The sequence below is a fragment of the Myripristis murdjan genome, chromosome 6 (assembly GCF_902150065.1).
Source record: "Myripristis murdjan chromosome 6, fMyrMur1.1, whole genome shotgun sequence".
NCBI lineage: Eukaryota > Metazoa > Chordata > Actinopteri > Holocentriformes > Holocentridae > Myripristis > Myripristis murdjan.
The window spans coordinates 14,765,619-14,786,720 of NC_043985.1; the positions used below are offsets into that span (position 1 = coordinate 14,765,619).

General features: G+C 44.0%; 1 protein-coding gene across 1 annotated transcript in view; it reads left to right on the top strand.

Moving 5' to 3' along the window:
• Positions 1-126: 126 nt before the first annotated feature.
• si:dkey-82f1.1 (DENN domain-containing protein 2A) overlaps positions 127-21,102 on the top strand; it is a 36,060-nt gene continuing 15,084 nt past the window's right edge. Inside the window, exons 1-3 of the mRNA XM_030054528.1 lie at positions 127-556; positions 17,033-17,119; positions 19,629-20,666. Coding sequence (XP_029910388.1) covers positions 17,034-17,119; positions 19,629-20,666 — 1,124 coding nt within the window. The 5' untranslated portion in view covers positions 127-556; position 17,033. The remainder of the gene's footprint in view (positions 557-17,032; positions 17,120-19,628; positions 20,667-21,102) is intronic.

Here is a 21,102-nt window from a genome sequence, read left to right on the forward strand (position 1 = left end):
AGGGGAGGGAGGAGAGGGGGTCATGAGAGAAGGGGGAAGGGGAGGTGGGAAGTTTGAGAAGGAGAGAGAGCGAGAGACAGAGAAGGAGCGAGTGTCATTGAAAGAGAAGGGTCAGAGTGAGTAAGAGAATGAGTGTGTGTTTGGGAGAGAGAGAGACAGGGAGAGAGATGAAAGTGGAGAACGAGCTGTAAACATTTTAGGCTGGAGACAAGAGGAGAGACAGGAGGAGGGATTGCCCTAACTTTGTGCTTTTTCTTTTTCAAACTTTTTGTGCACTTGGAGCTGTGCTTTTCTCTCTCTCTCTCTCTCTCTCTCTCTTTCTCTTTCTTTTTTTCTGTGTGTGTGTGGGAGGTACAGGCAGGGGCTATGCAGAGTGAAAGAAGTCGGAGGCAGGGGTAGGGGTGTATAAACGGTGGAAGGAGAAAGAGGGGAAAAAGGCAAATTGCTCTGAAGAAAGGAAACCATGCGAGTGGATGCTGTCTTCTTCAGGCTCAGATTACACAAAATGAGAAACTACTCCAAGAGCACTTCAACAGGGCTCATCCAGCTAAGAAAGGTAATGTGAAGAATGAGGAGACACTGTTTATATGTGTGTGTGCTTGTACCTGGGTTTTATCTTACACTTTTGAGAAATGTCTCAGACTTTCCTTGGTATGTTTTTAGTAGAACCTGATTTCACAGTTTATATTCGACTCGGTGTGCACTTGTGAGGGGATACATCTTCATGCTCTGGTATTCTGTGCACTGCCATGCTTGTGTGTGAGCATGCATGCCAGTGTGTGCGTGTGTTGTTTAAAAGACATATGGATGGTGGATCTTAGGTTGCGGTTTTGTCTGTGCTTGTTTGAGCAGTATTTCAATCTGCTTCGGCTCCAGTTAAAGTGCGCCCGAGTGTTGTTCAAGTAGCCCTGTCTGAAACTGTCTGCACCAAGTCCATTACTGCTGGCCACAAGAGACTTGACTGCACCTCACTTAACTATCTGTCTACATGCACTCGCCGCAAACACAAACCCACTCACACACTAAATCGATGGATGTCAACTCTGATCTTCCCCTTAAAGGGGAACAAAGCGTGGAGAGATGTTGTGGTGACCATTTGGATCAGAGCGCACGTTAAAACAGTCACATTCCAGACCGGCTTCTTGAAGGAAGAGAGCGAGAGAGAGAGAGAGAAGAGCAGAGAGGATAAGTGGATAAGTGAGGTGAGCATTCTTTGCTGCGAACAAAGGCACCTCTTCATCCAGAGCCCCAGTGCCTGTATTGTTGTGGGGAGGCAGGCGGGGGTGGAAACCTCCCCCTGCAGGGAGGGCAGAGTTCTGCTCCAGGTGCCTCATATCTCCAAAAACTCAGCTTTTCAGGAGAGATGAGTGAAAACATGCTTGCATTTAGATTGATGACCAGTTGTGCAGCTGGTTTTGAATGAGTTACGTGGTGCCTAGGGTTATCAAACTTAATCTGTACACATGGATGAATATGTGGAGTGTATATATATTGGCAGATTAAGTTTTCAGGCATCAACAGCACTTAACGTACACAGAGACATATAGGCTTCCAGTTAGTACTCTCAGTTATTGTCTGCGTTTTTTCTACTTTCTTTTGCTGATTCAACCTATAGCCACTTCAAGAAAGATTTTACCTTTTGCTGTCTCAGCATCTGGTGCCAGGTGGGCCTTTCCCAAGCAGGAAAAATCCTCTGGTGCACAGGAAGTGATGTGTTTTGCATTTCCAGCAGTAGCAATAGCTGTTTGTTTGCAGTCATTAACAGAGGAAGAGTAAGTAACAGAGAAAGAACTGGGTTGTTGGCATGGACAACAATAGCCATCATGGCTGAGCAGACACAGAAAATAGTGTTACCTCCAGAGAATTAAACCTCATGAACAGAAAATACAAGTAAAAAGACAGCATTATTTGCCAAGTGATGCCAAGTGTGATGCAAAAAGACTACAATAATCACTTAGGACCAAAGATGTCTCCATAATGAAAAAATGTAATTTAGATTTAAATTGTCTTATGTTTCTCATATGTTTTGTGGGGATAAAAAGGCATTGTGGTTCTTATTCTTTACTGACCCATAAAAAATAGGCTGACCATTATATTCCATGAGTGAGCTATGAAAGTCATCAGTGGATCATTGCTCACTTTGCATACAAACACATGCATGTGTGAGTGTGTGTTTGGTGAGTCAAAATGACCGTAATGATTTCATGAGGCATAAATGATGCTCTGTCCCATGTCATGCCACATAGCACAACAGGAATCTCTGCTATGTTCTTTAAGCAGTGACCTTTGAGAGATAATTATCAAGCACCCAACATATGACATTTCAATGGCTGCCTCAGGCCTATCCATAAAGCTTGTTTGGCAATCATTTACCCCAAAGGCAAGACAATTTCTGTGGGACATGCACTAGAATGACTCATACAGAACATGGTTAGCCCTAACTTTTTTTTTTTTTTTTAATTTAATAGCAGCCGGGGTACATTTTGTTTGATTGGGACATTCTGTATTACCTCTAAATGCAGTACAAGTTTCATATAGGCCCATCTGCATAAACAAACTGACCCTGTGTTCAGCTCATCAGTGATAATTTTACTAAACACAAATCAACATTCCTCAACATTCTCTCCTTTTTCCTCCCTGTCTCAGAGTTGTATTTACTAGACTAAGGTTGAGAGTTCATTGAATTGAGACTGGCTGACTCTCTGGGGCCGTGGAGAGAAGGTTTATAGAGTTTGAGATAAAGCGACAGGGACTGTTTGTCTGCTAGTCAGCAAGGTTGTAATAAGAGGGCTGCAATCTTGTAAAGAGGCTCTGGTGTGGAGCCAGTGTGAGTGTGTGCGTTACTATCACAGGCATAACGGTCTGTCTGATTGGGTGAGCTGTTTACATTCTCTGAGCAGGGGGCAGAGGCTAACTGTTTACATGGCTGCTGTGCAGGACAATGCTCACTGTTGGGTATTTGTGACATTACATTTATCACTCCGAATATTCACACTCTCACTGCCTCAGTCTTCCTCTCAATGACTCATTTTGCTTTCAGACACACACTCATACACACTCATTCATTCGTTCTTGGGGCATTTCTCTCATTGCATATCTTCCTCTGTTTCAGAGACTAACTCTGTTCCCTCTCTCTCTCTTCTCCCCCCCTCTCCCAGTCACTCAAAATATTGACATACTCATATTCAGGGCATTCTCTCTTGACACCAAATCATCTCTCTCACTCCTATTGACTCATTATTTCTCGCAAAGAGACGCACGCATACTGAAATCCCGGCAAATGAAAAAGCACATGCAGCCCAGCACTAAATCCCAGCAGAGGTTAAGAGAATGTTTTCCTGATCTGCGCGCTGTAAAGTTCTGAAAGACAAAATAGACTTCTGAGTCCTGAAAACTCAAATGCCAGATGTTTAGTGTCGTGACTACTCTGTCATCTCTCACAACTGAATCAGCTTGTTTTTTTGGAAGCGTACTGAACTGAATAAATGGGTCTTAATGATTGAGTGTGAGTCACAAGAGCACTAAGTCATCCAGGAAAACAGTGTTTAGCCTCAAATTGACATTATGGGATCCATTTACAGGAAAGTGAACTGTTGAGATTCTAGTAGAGGCCTTTTGTACATACATCTACAACATGTATGTTTGTGAGTTGTGTACGTGTGTGTGTGTGTGTGTGTGTGTGTGTGTGTGTGTGTGTGTGTGTGTGTGTGTGTGTGTGCGTGCATGTGCATGTGTGAGCTTATGAATTTGTGTGCCTATTTTGTTTAATTCCATGCTATCTTAACATTTTAAGTTCAACTGAAGGATTACACCTTCCTATAAGGTGGTGGTTCCCAACTAGTGGGTCGTGGTCCAAAAGTGGACTGCAGGTTGATTCTGAGTGGACCTGCATGCATGTGAGTTCATTTGTCAAGAGAAAAAAGAAATCAGAGAAAAATGTTGTCAAACAACCAGTATAGTGCTGTCACAGACTTGGAGAAAGCTAGCTAGCACTGCAGTAATGCCCCATGCAAGCCTTTTTACTTACATTCAAGATAGCATAACAAGCCATGGCAAGCTTGAAAACATCTCTTTATCCTTTTCAGCAAAGCAACTAACTTGTTTGGCCTGGATTAACCTGTAGTTGCTGTTGTAATGGCTTTTATTTCATTGGGTTTGAAGCCTTTATTGCACCTTCTTGCTTAGTTTGTGGTTTTGGTACAGACCTTAGGCGCTGCTTTGTATTGCTCTTAAGTGCATGGTATGTAAAAAAGCAAGTGAGGAGACAGGTTCAATTCACACAAAGTTAAGAAAAGCTATTTATTGATAAAAACCAACACATTCAGGATAGGCCCTCATCAGGGTTACAACATCAAACAATAACAAGCGGCATCAGCCTCGTATTATTAAGGGTAAGGTAGTAACTAAGGTCAGATGTAGACCCTGAAGCTAGACCATTTGTGAACTGCTAACTGCAAGGCTACTCCAGTAATTTCACAGCCCATTTGACCAACTCAAAATGGCATGGTAGTAAAGCTAAAAACAAAGCTGTTTTTCTTTGCTGCCTAAAAAGGTGACTTTCTGGAAGTTCAAGGCTTTCACCCAACAGCACTAATATATTCCTGCGCTTATGTGTCTGTGTCTGTATGTGCTTGCGTGCTTTTTGTTGTGTCTGTGCATCGTTTATGTTTATGCATGATGCGTGCATGTTTATGCATGCTGGTGGATGCAGTCACTGACATCTGTCCTACCCATTCTTTTTTGCTTTTAAAAGTGACAACAGGGCTTTAGGGTTACAGGCTCTGTACCCCTCCTTTTACAGGAACTGGCTTTTGACAGGCACTCTGCAGGGCGCCTTGCGACTTTAGGACCCCACCGGGCTGTCTCCTGCCGTTGCCGAGCTGCTGTTGTTACCACAGTGACACTCGCAGAAAGAATGTGTCCTGTGGTGATGGTAAAGGAATTCCTCCTGCTTACCAGATACCGTGGGGGTATTTTGTAAAATGCTGGTAGAGGGCCATGGTTTTAGTCATTATCAAAGACACACTAACCCCCTCCCCTTGGGACACACTCACACACACACACACACAGAGACAAATGCATGGATAATGCATACCATCTCAGACGCCCCCTTATCCCTTCTGTCTGAGAGTCATAGATACATATACATGGATGCATGGATAATGCATACCATCACACTGGATACCAGACCCATTTATCTAACTAGTAGAGGGTGCGAGGGTTTTAGAATCAAAGGCACCCCTCTTTGAGAGTGACACATAGACACACACAAAACCTCTTCTCTTGCACCACCGCTTGCAAGCTGCTGCAGTGTCTGGCAGGTCAGGTCTGCTAAGTCTCTCAGTGCTCTGAGCTGCATTAAAAAGAAATCTGGCTGTGGCCATGGGGGAAGCTGGTACTGTGATTCTAATTAGGACATTTAACAGGACATGACAGACTGAATCCCTACCCCGCAGACCGCAGTACAGTATGTGGGTCTTTACCATGGTTCAGCCTGGGGAGTGACAAGACAGAGTCAGCTATGACCAGAGGAGCCAAGGTTAACCAATAATGAAGAAGATCATCCAAAACCTCAATGTTGCCAGCTTGGTGTGGCTATGCTGCTTGTGCCTGCTCACAGTGTGTGGTGGTGGTGACACATACACACATCAGTGCATGCATGCAGGCACACATTCGTAGACATACACAAACATAAAACACACAGGAACACATGAATGTAAACATCTGCTCATACAAAAACACAAGCACATGCATAAAACACACATGCAGATATCCACAAATATGTGCAAGAACCTTAACGTGCCACTTGCTCAGCATCACCACCATGGTTCGGGAACTTAGGCAACAGCGTTATGCAGGCTGCTGTCTGGAAAGGAATGTGTCCATCTGGCAACCTGGCTCACAGAAAAACTCTAATGTGGCTCTACAGCTCACTGATTTAGGCTCCGGTTGCCATGTTCTGATGAGCATTCCAAGCAAAATGGGAAAAGGTTACAGCATGTTTTGGTAGTTTTTGAGATGGAAAAACTTTAAGACCAGTAACCATTAAGCACTTGGGAAGTTCCAGAGGCTGAACTGAAACGATCAAGTCATTTTATATGCTGTCTCTTCTTTTCTCTTCTCTTCTCTTCTCTTCTCTTCTCTTCTCTTCTCTTCTCAGTACACAATCCTTTTTTTTTAATGGCTTCTATTTCTCCCAGCCATGACTGAGAATGAGAAGAATGTTGTTTACCTGTCAATTAGAGATTCACTCTGCAATGAGAATTAAACAAAGCCATCCAAGTGTAACAACTTAATGAGTAGATACAGCAGACACACTGCAGACACCAGGGAGCTTTGATCATACCGAATCACATCTAAACACTGTCTTGTTAACTTCCAAAGCTGAGAGAGTCGCATTTATCTCTTTGTCTGCCTCCGGTGTGATGACAGTAACAATAGTTACCTTTTTATTATATTATCTCAATCTGCTGAGTCCTGGTGTCCACTGCTACATCATCCAGTGAGTTTGATAAAGTCTGCCCAGTTCCAAAAAGCTGTGTATCAGTTATTGCATCATATTGTTATTTTAGGTTTTTGCTCAGTATAGCTATTTGATAACAGCTTATTTGCTTGTAAAAAAAAAAAACATTTTTCTATATTGAATACTTAATTCTAGCACCAAATCTCTTGTATGATCTGTAATGGCTGGCATGATAGCCTGGTGGTTAAAATGCTTTTCCTACAACATTCACAGATTTGATCTCATCAACAGCCATGAGTCCTGTGTAAGTCCGTCAGCAACACGCTTAAGTATCATACCTGCTCACTAACTGACCCTCAAATTCTTCTGAATGCTCTGGGTTGCCATATGCTGAGTTGAAACGTTCCTTAGGAGATCACAGTGGAAATGTACATCCTTTTATTGGTTTAGTTTGGCTTGTTTCAGTGGTGCGAAACACTCCAGTTCACTCAGTTTTTTGGTCTCTTGGCGGTCTTGGCCCAGGCTCACAGTTGCCGGTCATGGGGTGTGCAGAGGTCAGAAACCTCGGCTCTGATTCTGCTCGACTCGACTATGGAGTTTACACTCCGGAAGAGCACTTTCCCAAGCTCTCGCCTCGTGCAGCTCCCCTGGGAGTCAGGGGGGGAATTATAAAAATCTGTTTCTGCACAGGCGTGTAGGGCAGCAGGGATGGGATGGGGGAGCTCTGATGGGAATTCTCAGGCGGAACCCTCGAAATGTGAGGGGGGAGAACAGGAAGAAGGAAAGGAGAGGATTTTGGCAGTGGAGCTCAGCTCGGAGACTGCGGCTTGGAGAAGAAACTGGATCTGGGGCCCAGAGAATAATGTTAGTGTGTTGAAGAGGCCAGGGTATTGTTGAAAGGTTGTGTAGGTCCACTCAGAGCTGCCTGTTGAGTGCTGCTGAGCCTCTGTTGGAGACTAAAGGCTTCATCGTTACTTCACTGAGCTCAACCAAAGTCCTATAAAGCAATGTAATCTCAGATGGCTGAAAATACTGTCCACTGTATGGAGTCTTTTTTTCATTTATGTGTATGTATGAACCAGTTAGCATGGTGTATTGTTTGAACTTCCTCACATGTTTACAGGATCAAACACCTTTGGGTGTTGTTTACAGCAGGAACAGGCATGTCTCAGGTGTAAGGCATGCCATGTCTTTTCTTTTGTTTCTGCAACAGAATACTTCTGTGGTTGCAGAAGTGGTGTGCATGCGTGTGTCTTTCTCTCTGGATCACCTGATTACCTGTGGCTACATACAGCCTCCCTCAACCTCTGAAATATATCCCTGCCTGCCAAACAGCAAGCTCATTGCCAGGAACACATGGCTGCGGTTATTTGGCAAAGCTATCGTGTTAATGGCCTGACTTATTCTGTCACTGATGATTTATTCTGGGTTCCACCGCACTGTTCCACCCACAGGTGCATGTACACCAAAGCCAGAGACATGGTGCAAACATAGGATTCTGTTGTTTTAACGTCCTTTACAACGAATCAGTGACAATATGTGATAAAATGTTATACCAACTGCGTGTATTTTATCCCATTTCCTCCCTGGCAGTCTAGGTGCCATTGATGAGCAAAGGATAGCCATAGGCATGTATAGGAACCGCTGAAATTGCAATGCACAAAAAGAACATTAAAGGATAGGTTTGGTATTTTTCAACCTAGGCTGCATTAAGATGTTGATACCCATCATTTATAACTATACAGCATAACCTAACCATTAGCTTTAGGGACAAGAAACTTGCCACTGTTTGCAACCATTTTTTGGATGGGCCATTTCAAGAAATATTGGACTGTAGGCCTACTGTGAGTTTCCTGTTTTCAGAAAGTACATTTACAACACTTAATGAGTGTTGAGATATGAGGACAAGTGCCATGTTGGACTGTAAGCTGCAGCAGAGTGGTACGTTTCTTTTAACACTGGTGAGGTTGTGCTATGTATGCTTTTAACTGATGGATATGAACATTTTAATGTGGTCTGGGTGGAAAAATACTGACCCTGTACATTAAATAAGGAATTTTGCAAGAGAAGCATACCTGCTCTAACAATGTGCATCTTGTCAGACTTTGTGAACTTGCTGCTGTTCTGACAATGTAATGCTAGATTCACTCGATGAGTGCACTGATTTGTTTTTTGACAAAGGCAAATTAGAGTTTTGAAAAGTTATGGTACACCAAATATGGCAAACAAACACCAAGACATGCTGGAACCCCAAATGCTCCAGTTTGTGGGTGGGTTGCTTCACTCAGCAAGCTTCTCTACTCTCTTGCTCAACAAGCTGGAAAAACTGCAGCCAATTGGATAGACGCACCACAGGCTGGGTGGTGCTTGGTTTTGGCTTGTCCATTTTCAATCAGGAAAAAATGGCGGCCTGGTCAACAGCTTTCTTATATTACTATATTACTAAACAGTACACTAAAATATGTCTCTGAAAACATTTGAGGCAAGAAATAGGCAATGGAGTAACTGAATCTTGATTCATTTTTGATTAGCACTGCCTATTTTGAAAGTTTGATCTAAATTTTGTGAGCCTGGTGACTTGCATTGGGCAGACTTATTTGCATAATGGTTTCAGAGACGCTTTGAAGTGGTGAGGGGGGCGAAGTGGGCGGAGCTTCATTCTGGGCTGGAATTTGACAACAACTAGAGAAAACAAGCGGGAAACAGCAAAATGGACGGGCCTATCAACTTGGTTTATATTAAGTCTATATATTAAGTCTTCATAAAGCACAGGTTAGTTGCAGGCTCTGAAATCGCATAGTGCAGCTAAGAGGGGAATAGAAGACAAAGTAAGAATTACTGTCAGATAAACAAGACTGGACTCCCCAACATCCACGTCCTTTATCCTATTTTAAGCTTTAGCATTGTTTTAGCCGTACTGAATCCTTCGAGGCTGGCCAAAGATGGAGTGGTGTTTCAGCTGTGACTTTACTGAATGTGGATTTTTTGGATTTGACAGAGGCAGTGTTGGATGGGGTTATGTGGGCCAAAGTGAGAGCTATGTTAACGCAGGCCCTTGGTTGAACTGGCATGGGCCCTGGTCAGTGGAGCCAGTATGATAATTGGGAGCAGACCGGGATGAATCAGAAGCCATACTGACGGGAGGTTTCTGTCAGCGTGGAGGAGGGGCTGACATGTCGGTGGGAGGGAGCTGGAGGACAGACGCTCCACCCCTGCAAGGAAATGTAATAGGATGCCTTCACCCAGATGGAGGGATAGACAGATTTGTTTGCTTTGAGTGCATGAAAGATTTATTCTCCTTCTCTCTTGCACTTCTACTGAGTGAAATTATTTTATCGTTTTCTTTTTTAGGGTTAGTCATCCTCTTCTCTTCTTTTCTCTTCTCTTCTCCTCACTGAACTAGTTAAAGCCTTTTTCTGTATTCCTTGGCAATCAGTAAAAGCCAGTGTTGAGAAAGAAGAATCCATCCATAATCCAATTTTCCAGCAGGTCAGTCCAACTTTGAAAGAAAAAAAAAAAAAAAAAAAGAAAACCTCCACTGCCCTTAAAAGCACCCCCAAAGTCGTCTTCTTCAATTAGCAACTTTATTTTCACCTTTTTTCAGGCTGGCGCTGTCAGTGGCTTCCTCTCCAAACTTTTATTTCGAGAGGGGCTTATCACGTTGAAGTCTTAAGCGCATCATTAGCCCGCTAGCCGCACCATTTCCAGAGTCAGTGGGATGTGGAATAGGAGCCACAAACTCCAAAGGGAGGGAAGCCTTCCCTATTAAAAGCCTGCGGTTACACAGCAATGGGACAGTTATCTGTAATCCCTGACAGGTGCAGAGAGTGAAAGAGAGAGACTGGGGAAGATTTTACGGAGTTTGTCGGGAGTTACTTTCATTTTCTGCCATTTGAGCTTGTGTCTCATTTATCAACAAGTGATCTCCACAATCTTATGAAACAGGGAATTTTTGAGCGAGTGTGCTTGATTTGCACACATCTGACATCTAGAAGACACAGGAAGTCAACCCTACACCCACTTCCTGGAAGTCCCATCACACTTCCTGTCTGTCTGTGTCAACAAACAATAGGACAAACAAGAAAATAACTGTTTATTTCACGGTGCTTGCTTAGAACAGAAGCAGCCACTTAAATGCAAGAGCAGCTAGTCCCTTGGTTATGCCCTTGCACCATAATTACATCCACAGCGGCTTTCTTTCTGTGGAGCCAATTATAATTAAGGTTTGTTTATACATTTTCTGAGGTAATATTTTGGCCCATTTTTACAGCTCCCATTGGGATGGAGTGCAGACACCCGGGCCTTGGAGGGCTTTCAGCTGTATACAAAAGCCACAATAACAAGAAATGCTATACATGGGGCGTTAGAAATATGACAATGGATTCTTGGGTTATATTTAAAATGGATTGATAAGAAAGAAAACACACAGGGAGAAATTGATTGTTTGTGATATCCCCCTTCAGTTCCTGTCTGGTTCTGTGGCTAACCCAGTTTCAATGCCGTCTCAAGTCCATCCTTTCCTAACAATGGAGGGAGAGGGAGGAGAGGTGGAGGGACAGGACACTGGGCAGCGGGATAGCCTGTGTGTGTGTGTGTGTGTGTGTGTGTGTGTGCGTGCGTGCGTGCGTGCGTGCGTGCGTGTGCGTGTGCATGTGTGTCTGTGTGCCTTATATCCCTATGGGCCAACTGATAGGGATGTTTACTACTGTACATCATACAACACGAAAATACAGGCAGATCCCTGTGGTCTGTGGATGGATATAGAAGGGAAAGATAAGGAAACGTTTACAGGAAAGTACTGTGTGCGCGATGGAATGAGAAAACAGAGATAAAGAGATGAAGATGGTAGAAAGGTAAACATGGTATAGAGGAGAAATAGCTAAATCCAAGCAGTGAGAGAGGATCCAGTCTTGTGACACACACACACACACACACACACACTCAGAGGGTTGGCCAGCTTGGCTCATGTCCAAGGTCCTGCTATGAAATCAGCTTGGGAAAGCAGCAGGGGTCCTGAACAGGACAGAGAGAGAGAGAGAGAGAGAGAAAATTCCATTGTTTATTTGGCCGCCCCCTTCTTCCCTTCTCTGCATCCATCCCTTCCACATATCCTTCACCTCTATCAGTCCATCACCCCTTCCTTCTCTCACTTCTCTTCAGGAACTGGGTAGATCCTTGTGAAAGCCTACCGAGTCGCATAAGCAAGAAGTGAGGTGAAATCCCCATGAATCTCTTCACCAAAAACTTCATGTCAGACCTGGCAACCCTGAAGCCCTGGAAACAAATTGGCTGTACATGAATAACCGTTGTTCGAGAGCTCTGGACGCAAGCTGCGGTACAGTTCAGTGTGAAAGAGAAGGAGAGCCTAAGGATTCAAAACAAAACAAAACAAAAAAACTCCCCTCCTCCTCATCCTTCACTCCATCTTGCAAGGCGCCCATCATATTTTTCTCCCTGCAAATCCAAGAGCTAGTGGAAATGAAAGAGAGACAGAATGAAAGAAAGAGAGAGTAAGAGAAGGGAAGGGAGGGGATAAAAGCAGCCAAGTTTGCCATTCCAGAGAGAGCTGGCTAAATGTGTAGTGGTGCGTTAAATTGATAGCAGGCGAGGCTTTGGCACATGCTAAAGTGAACCATATCTTGTGGGGGGATAGGGTCCTCAACTCTGCCTGGGTGTGGAAAGAGAGTGAAGGGAAGAAAAAAGAGATTTTTTTCCCCCCTCGCACTGAAGCTCTCATATTCTCTCTGTGCTCTTGTTTTGCTTGAAAACCCGTACAAGTGGTTTGGAAGCTGCTACTTTTGGGGCTGTCCCTCTTTGGTGTTCATGTCCTGCTAGTTGTGAAGTGTTGTGTGCACTGTGAGCAAATTGTCCTTTTTAGGTATGTGCAAATGACAGAGTGAGAAAGAGCGTTGTTTGAGGAAGAGAGAGAGACGGATGATGATGATGTCATGGTGTTAGTTGTTCCTGCAGGGCTGGACAGAGGGATGGAGGGACGGAGGGACAGGGGGGATTGAGCGTAGGATGAAATCTTTATGAGAAGCAGCTGTTGGGAGAGGCAGAGCACCAACAGCCAATAGCCCACTGACAACAACCCAGAGGCCAGATAAAGCCAGCTACTAAACACTGACAGCACCACCTTCCCAGAGTGTGGTAATACTAGCTCAACACTCACAGCAAAACCTCATGTGGTATTGCCAAGCATTAACACTTAGATAGTATTTAAAGTTCAGTCAGCACAAACAACTAAGCAACACGGAGCTTCAAACCAAATCGATTATGCTGACAATATCACTGTCCGAGCTCTTGTTGTCTACACTTGCAGCATTACACTGTCAGCAATATTAGAAATTGAGAAATAGCGCTGATTATTTTAGAGTTCATCATTGTCAGTTTAATTTACACAAACCCTAGGAATAATGGCAAACTTTGCTATAACAACTGGCTCGTAACTGAACTAATACAGTCATCATAATCAAAACAAAATAAATAAAAATGAAATAAATACACAGATCCTAGTGTCCAGCATCCAAGCAGCTGTAGCACTAGACAGCAGCATGATATCACCAACAAACTGAGAGGTGAAGCATTTGCACCGCTCTCGTATAGTCACAGTAACTGATGGCTTGAGCAACTGGACTGAGAAGTTTATGGTGGAAAATATGGGGTGTGAGTGTGTGTGTGTGTGTGTGTGTGTGTGTGTGTGTGTGTGTTTACAGGAGTCTGTCAACAGCCAGACACCCAGTGTCCATCCATCCTCTGATATAAATCTCCTGCAGGGTTTGTTATGCAACTGATGCTTGGCTCCGATGCCCTGCCTCTGACCCCGGTGCTTGCTATCTCTTTGTGGTTAAAACTTCAGGGCATTTTGGATTGTGTGCTGTTTACCGAGCGCCAGCCATGTTTGTTACTGGCAAATTGGGGGTTATCCTTTTTTTTTTTTTTGCCAGTTATGTTTTTGCTGTGACTCAATAGGCGGTTTTATCTGATGGGCAATGAAGGCCTAAAAATGATCTTTCACTTTTCACTCAGAATCAACAGGTGGTTTTGAAGACTTTGTAGGGTAGCTCAGCAGGAGAAATATTCTGAAACCGATGATGTTTGCCTTCACTGGACTGCTCACAACGACAACATACATAATGTATCTTTCACATAAATATCAAATACAGTTTAATCAGCAATATGCAGGCATCTCCGTTCCAGCACTCTTAGTTCCCACCACCTTCCATGTGCCCACCCAGCCACGGGTGAACAATGCCTCCTCCCTATGCACTTCCTCTGCCACGATGTACATAGCCCGTCACACCAATCACATGTCACGTGGCGAAGGTTAGAGGGGCGGGATAGGTACAGGTCGCCAGGGTCACATTTCCCGTGATGTTTTTATTGGCCTCAGCAGATGGCTTCCCCGGGCTGGTGCATTGTTATGGTGGTCATCTTGCTCTTGGGGTCAGGTTTACAATGCCTGCCAGTGGTTGTAGGAGACAAAGGCCTTACCCAAGGCTTTGTTACCCCAAACGGAGTTACCTTAGTAACCTGTAAAACTAGTAGTTTTGTCAGATTTGCTATTTTTGAAGACATGATATTGCTATGACACTGATAACAACCAAGTTTGTCAATTACAGAGTAGTGTCAATTATAAGTCGTGAGTTCTAGAAGTTCCTATAATAACTAATAAAATTGAGTTTTGGGGCCTTCATTTTCCACAGTGATACATTCCAGCAGGCCTGGTTATTGAGTTCCCCTTGTAGAGTAACAATATTGTCTTGACCCTGGTAAGAATAACCAACTGTCCAGCAAAATGAACATATCCTGCATGTTGGAACTGAAAGAGCTACAGATCTCTGCAAGAATATGTCAGCAAATGTTTTCATAGCTGACTTTTCTGTGGAGCCCACAGGCTCATACATAAAACATACATTTTCGAGGCTTATAGTAGAGTTGATGTCGAAATACACGTCTGATGCCATCACTAGCTAAAGATCCATATTAGACTGAAGCACTTTGTAAGCCCTCACCTCTTTTCATGTAACCATAGACTGATTTATTTCCAGGAACAACACAAAATTGGCATGCTGTGCAAAGAAGTTAACAGCTAATTCTTCACTGCTGTTTGATGAACCTAATTGAAGATAACAGGTGCAACGAAACTAATCATTTGACTCAGAAGAAATCAACTGATAGTAACTTCAGATTCTCACAGTTTCATGATGCCTTCTACAAAATTGCATATTTTAGTTTATCATCCCTTTAAGGCTCTGTGTTAGTATTTAAGAATAGATCCCCTTAGTTTCCCCAGAGCAGCACATGGCCTTGAGGCTCCAAACAATGGATGGGGAAAGCCTAAAAGCGTGCACTATTTTCACTGTAACAGTATACTTATATTATTCTTAATAATATCCACTTTCCTCTTTATTTTTTACAACTCCCCTCTCCTCTTCAGTTTGTGCCCTTTCTCCATATGTCCCATCTCCCCTTTCCCCTTGTTGATATGCAACACCGTTCACAAATTAAAATGTAAAACTACACTTAATTTTTTCTCAGAGGCTGCACACATTCCTCATAGGTTACCCCTCCACCCCCCTTCACTTTGTTTCTTTCTACTTTTTTTTCCCTATTGGGTTTCAGTAAGGAGAAAAGAAGCAGGAGAAGAAGGAAGGGGAAAAAAATGGTTGATGTTTCCCCTCAAACATGTGACCTCTGCTCAGCTCACAGCTGAAAATCATTTGGCCCGCAGGCCGGTGGAGGGCTGACGCAAACCCTCCTCTCTGCTCTCTCTGGGGGGTGGGGGGTGTTACAGACACAAAGAGAGAAAGGGGAGAGAGCTGTACGTTGATCTTAAGTGAAGCTAAAAGCTGTAAGGCACGCAGTATACCTCTCCCCTACTTCTTGTCAGACGAGCTTGCAACTTTTCCATAGTCATCCATTTGTTCTTTCACTCAAAACGAGAAAGAAAGCAAAAAACAAAAGCAAAAATGTGCAAGCCCAGAATTATTTGAAAACACTGGACCCAGGGGGACAATTATGTTGTTAAGTCAGGGAAGAGTTCAGCTATTTGGCTGCTTTTTTACGTAATCTCTTGAAATTGTGGCTTTTTCCTGACTTGCCTAACTGCCTTTAGGGACAACAATTTGTGGAATTTTGCTGGATTGGGCTTACATTCCCTACATAGTCAGGGGGCAGGGGAGAGAAGTGTCAGGGTTAGCTAATGCAGGTTTATTGGAGAGGGATTTGGGGGGGCGGGCTGTTTGGGGCACACGGTGCTCAGGAAATGTTTAACGGCCTACGAATACCCTGAAGTATCCCACCACATCTGGATGAGGTCACACACACACACACACATACTCACGTCCATATGTTGGTCTGGAGGATGGCCTATTTGGCAGGATGTGTACCCTCTTCTATGTCTGCACGCTTTTGCATGAGATTGCATGAGTGAATAGGCAGGCAATTAAAGTAAGAGCAAAACAACTTTTAGCGATTTTGCCCATGACACAAAAATGCGTGACTAAACTCCAAGAGGAGTCAGGCCTGACCCGTCTTCCTCTGCCACCTTCACAACATCTGTGCCAAATATGCTCTACGCTCATGCCATCCCTTGACCAGCATTTCCAGGCTTAGCCATTGACCGCTATTTAACAGGGACTCTAACCCGATGACGTACTGAGGGTTGGTCCAGCTACGCTCCAACAGGGTCTGGTTTCGTTACACTTTGACAAATGGACCAAGTAATGATTTCAAACTGGCCAAGCATGTCCCATCTCACTCACCTTGGCATCGTTTGGCTGTAATAAAGAACAGAGGGAAAAGTGTAGAGCTGGAAAACACGCAGCACATTAAGGAAGTCATTTTCTGGAGTGGGAGCAGAGCTTGCATGAGGAATCTGAAGGGCAAAAACAAAAAACGTCTGCAGTAGTTGTCTTGAAAGTACTCCAGAGAATCTTTTCTGGCAAGTGAAAAAGAGGAGAAATTGAGTGATAACTTGTCAGCAGTCCTTATGGGGGGAAAAAGCTGAACTGAGTGCCCTTTGCTGGCTTTTGGATGCCACTGATGCTTTCCTAATGGACCTTAATTATATTATGTTCTTAATTATGTGTTTCCATAGCTTTTCCGTAGTGCCACATGGACTTTGGAGCCTTGTGCATGTGTCTGGCTGTAGGCTAGCCATCATTTAAAGCTTTGTTTTTAGCTGTATCCTCCAATTACTAATCAACGCAGGACAGGTTTGGGGAGATGCCTTGCAACTCGTGAGGTCTGCTCTTTGGCAGCTTGGTTCAGACGGGGATTCAGAGGCCACCAAGATGAGAGGTTTAAGCTATTTGGTAGTTTAACACTACAGTCAGAAATGTTTCCTTGTTAGCGAGCCCTGGGTAAGAAAGTGATTTTTTGACCTAATCCTCATCTATCAGTCTGTGTGTTTTGCCTATTTTTGTGCAGCTTATCAATCTGGACTTTATACGACTTGTTAAGTTCTTTGCAATTTCATGATTCATCATATGTTAGAATGTACACAAACTTTAGGCTTAAAAATGATAAAATACAACATCCCACTCTTTTTGTGTGACTATCTAGGATGCCAGCTGCTAGCACCATGACTGGTGGGAGGGCCCTGCTGCTCTGTACGAACACTGACAACTGTATCTACCAATCAGTCAACGGGTAAGTGCCACACTGTCCAGAAAAAAACAACAACTTTTTCTTCTCATGCTGTGCCTTGTATTACTAGACTGATTGCTCTTGTGTCAGTGCTACCCTTGTTAGTTTGGGAATGCAAATATGTAGGCACATTACTGTCAAACTTTCTGTGTAAATATATTGTTCTGAAATTGATTGTGATGCCTTGGTATACAAATAAGAGCTTAGAGAACAATTCATTGGTCTTAGTGTTTCTCAGAAGTGCGGCCACATTTCAAATAAACCCTGTTGAGGAGGATGTTGGTTAACAAAAGTCTTGAGTACCTTTTGCACTTCAAAAACAGCACCCTCCTCCTGTTTTGTGCATTAAAGCAAAGTCCCTTTGTGCAAGGAAGCAACCCAACACATTTCTTATGAAATTTAATAGTGGAATGGCTGGCAGAGGCTTGCTATCTTTTTTAATTTAATAGCAAATTAATACAATGATTTAGTGACGTGAAAATGCTACATGTTGCATATTGGTCAGTTCTAAAGGATTATGACTGGTAGGCAAGCCTGCAGTATTTCACTTCTATTCTGACATCTGATGTCCCTTGTCTTATACCCTACATGTTTTCCACTGCACAGTAATTGGGCCCAAAATATGCAATTTCCACTTGCCATCCTAAAGTCAATTGCTTACAAGTAAGTGGGGCAGCAGTATAACAATAGCAAGGCTAAGAGAGCAGAGCTTGGTTGGCCATCTGGCATCTGGATACTGTTACTGCCCCCCTTCTGCCGCTGTCTGATGCCCCTATGGTCCCTTCTGTTGCCCTAGTAATATGCATTAGTGCCTTCGGTATTGTAATGAAGGGATTTGGTTTGTGCCAGTCAGCAGGATAGTCTTGTGGCAGATTTACATATCTGTTGTTTTGAGGACTTATCATGTCTGTTCAAAACCTAAATAGATTTCTCATTGGGAATTCAGTGTTGGAAGTTGAAAGGAATGGATATCAAACTCAGAATTTATTGCTATTAAAAGCCAAATGAGTGCTGTCTCTGTGCTCCTCCTCACCTATCTCAGACTCTTCCCTCTACTCCCTCCTCCTGTGTTAGCTCAGCTGGTTAGAGATGCTTTTGTTCCCTTGTACCCCCTTTTCCTCCTTCTTCCCTAATGGACCATCCATCCACTAGCCATGGCCGCCAGTGAGAGACAAACTTCCTGTGGTGGCCACTTTCTTCATCTGTCCCTCCACCTTTCTCAATCACTCTTTCTCTTAAACAAGTCCTTTTCATGAAACAACACAATTGATTCCCTCCTCCATCTGCTCCTCTTATTCATTCCCTCTTTCTTGCTCTTTCTTTCACTGAAAGTAACTCCTTCACCCAACCCCTCCCACCTACTCCTATTCTCCTTTTCTTGGCTTTGCTATTTGACCTAGTTTTTCCCCTCGGTTGCCTCATGGTTAATAAAAACTGCTGCCTCAACTGAAGAAAATAGGGGGAGAAAGAGAGACAGACAGGGGGAAAGGGAGCTAGGGCCAAACTAATAAAACTAAGAGAAATTTGCAAGTGAAACGTTTTTGCGCATTTATGTTGGTCATAATCATGACTCAAACAGCTACAAAACCAAGGTTTTTCTCTGTCCTTTAAAATTCTCAGAGGAAAGCTGAATTGGTTGTTTCCCCCAGAGATTTCCTCCAGATTGCATGACTGGTGGTTTTCACATCCAGCGATGTCATCAGAAGTCACTGAGCAAGGCCACACTTCCTCCATTTGTTGGAAACCTAATCATTTGATGAATAGGCTTCGGGCCAAAACAGAGTTCAGTGGCTTAGGATTGGAAAAGAAAAGATGCACGTCTACACTCTCAGCCTCTCCCCTCTTCTGTGTATACTTTCATCTCCTTTCCAGAAATAGCTGTGTGTATAGCTTGTAAACTTTGACCCCTAAACCCAAAGTTCAAACAGTCATGACCCAGTAATCTTCCAGGAGTGACTCAGAGTTAAAACACAGGCACCATACAGAGGTCTGAGTTGTTTTAACAAGAATTCCGTGTTTACCCCATAAAACAAAGCTCTGTTTGGAAGAGCTCCATGTAAGTGCTCAGATTGTGTGGCCAATTTTCAGAGCTATGTGGGGCATCATGCTGCGTCGACAATAACACTGCCTTAGTACATTGAATAATTACGCTATCATTCATTGCAATTGACAAACATTAGTGCAGTGTGGTGGCTCTCTCTCTTCTATCTGGTATGAATGTAAGGCCTCAAAAGTGCATATCAGTTTGAAGAGCGGTTCAGCGGTTAGTGCTGTTGAGTTGCAGCAATAAAGACCCTGTTGCAAAACATTTGCCTATTTTGTGTAGGTTTCTTTCAGTTTGCTAAGGCATTCCTCAGATATTAACTTGGGCTGACGATTCTAACTTGTAGACCTGTTCAAGCCATCCAGCCAATGTCTACCAGGACAGGTTCAAGCACCCTGCAACCCTTAGGATGCAAGCCTTAATGAATCTAGTGTGTGTATTCATATGCATGTGTGTTTTCCCTGCTAGGCTTCAGTGCTGTGGCTTGAAGGTTGGGGAGGCTCCGTCGTCTGCGGTGTCCCAGCGCCAAGAGGTGTGCGGACCACCTGGGGACAGAGACAGGAGGGACACTGCTGTGGCGCCCAAGCGTCCCCTCTCCCCCCTGCTCAGCCTGAGCGACAGCCTGGGAACCCCTGGCACCATGCTGGCTCACAAGAGAGCTGCCACCACGGACCAGCAGGCCCCCACCATGGAGAACGGACTGTGTAGCAAGTTGAACAACAAGAGCCCAGCGGGAGGCAAGACGGCCAGCATCCGGGATAAGATCTCACAATGGGAGGGCAAGAAAGAGTTGGCCCCCCTAACCTCTACAGGAATGTATCCACTGACCACAATGCAGAAGGAGGTTGAGACAGTGAGGAAAAAGGAATCCAAAGCCTCAGAGGTCCAAAGGACAGACAGCAAGAGGTTTGTCAGCTGGGAGAGGCAGGACTCAGGGAAGGAGAATGTAGGAAAGCTGGTGGATTCAAGGCCTAAATCTCCAGAGGGCTCATCAAACAGAGACAGAGAAGTTATCCTGGAGAGGGGGCTTCGGGGCGCTAAGACAACAGAACAGCCCCAGGACAAGAAATCTGTTTTAACTCATATTAAAAAACTGGAGCAGGCAATGAAGGAGGTTCCTGACAAACCATCACTGGCATTCCCAGGGAATTATTTCTGCCCTCCTTCAAAAGAGGAGCTGGAGGAAACAGAAAAAAGGGCCAACGAGCCCATTTTTGGAACTTTCGATGTGGTTTGGCCTGGCGGGTCACGTAGGAGGAGGGAGGGGGATCCAGAAAATGTATACAGTGAGCCTGGTGCTCCATCAATAAACCCTTTACCCAAACCTCAAAGAACCTTCCAGCACCACACACCACCCAGTACCCCAGCCTCAGGGCCCGGCTCGGGGAAGGGCAAGAGGAACTTGCCCCCTCTGCCTTCCATTCCCCCACCACCACTACCTACCTGCCCACCCCCAGGAGTCTGCAGGAGACCCTGGGCTGACAAACCTCGGGACAGCAGTAACAGGTGAGAGCCTCAGATGAGATGAGATGAGATGTGTCACAGTGTGATGTAGTACAATGTGATGTGATAAAATGAGATGCTATAGATGTGATGCAATACAATTTGATGCACTATGATTAGATTATAGGAGACAGGATGAGATGAAATGTGATACAATACACTGTGATACAAAACAATATGATGTGATATGATGAGATAAGATGACACGAGATGCAAAAAGATCTGATGTGGTATGATGAGATGTGATAGATGTCATGCGACACATTGAAATATGATACAATGACATGAGAGAGGGTGAGATGAGATAAGGTAAGAGGACAAGGAAAATGACAAGCAATTTTATGGTAGAGACCCAGTGCCCTAACTAAAAGGCTTTTACTAAAGCTTCACAACACAAACAATATGAATGTGCTCAAAAGAGATGAGGAAAAGGCCTAAT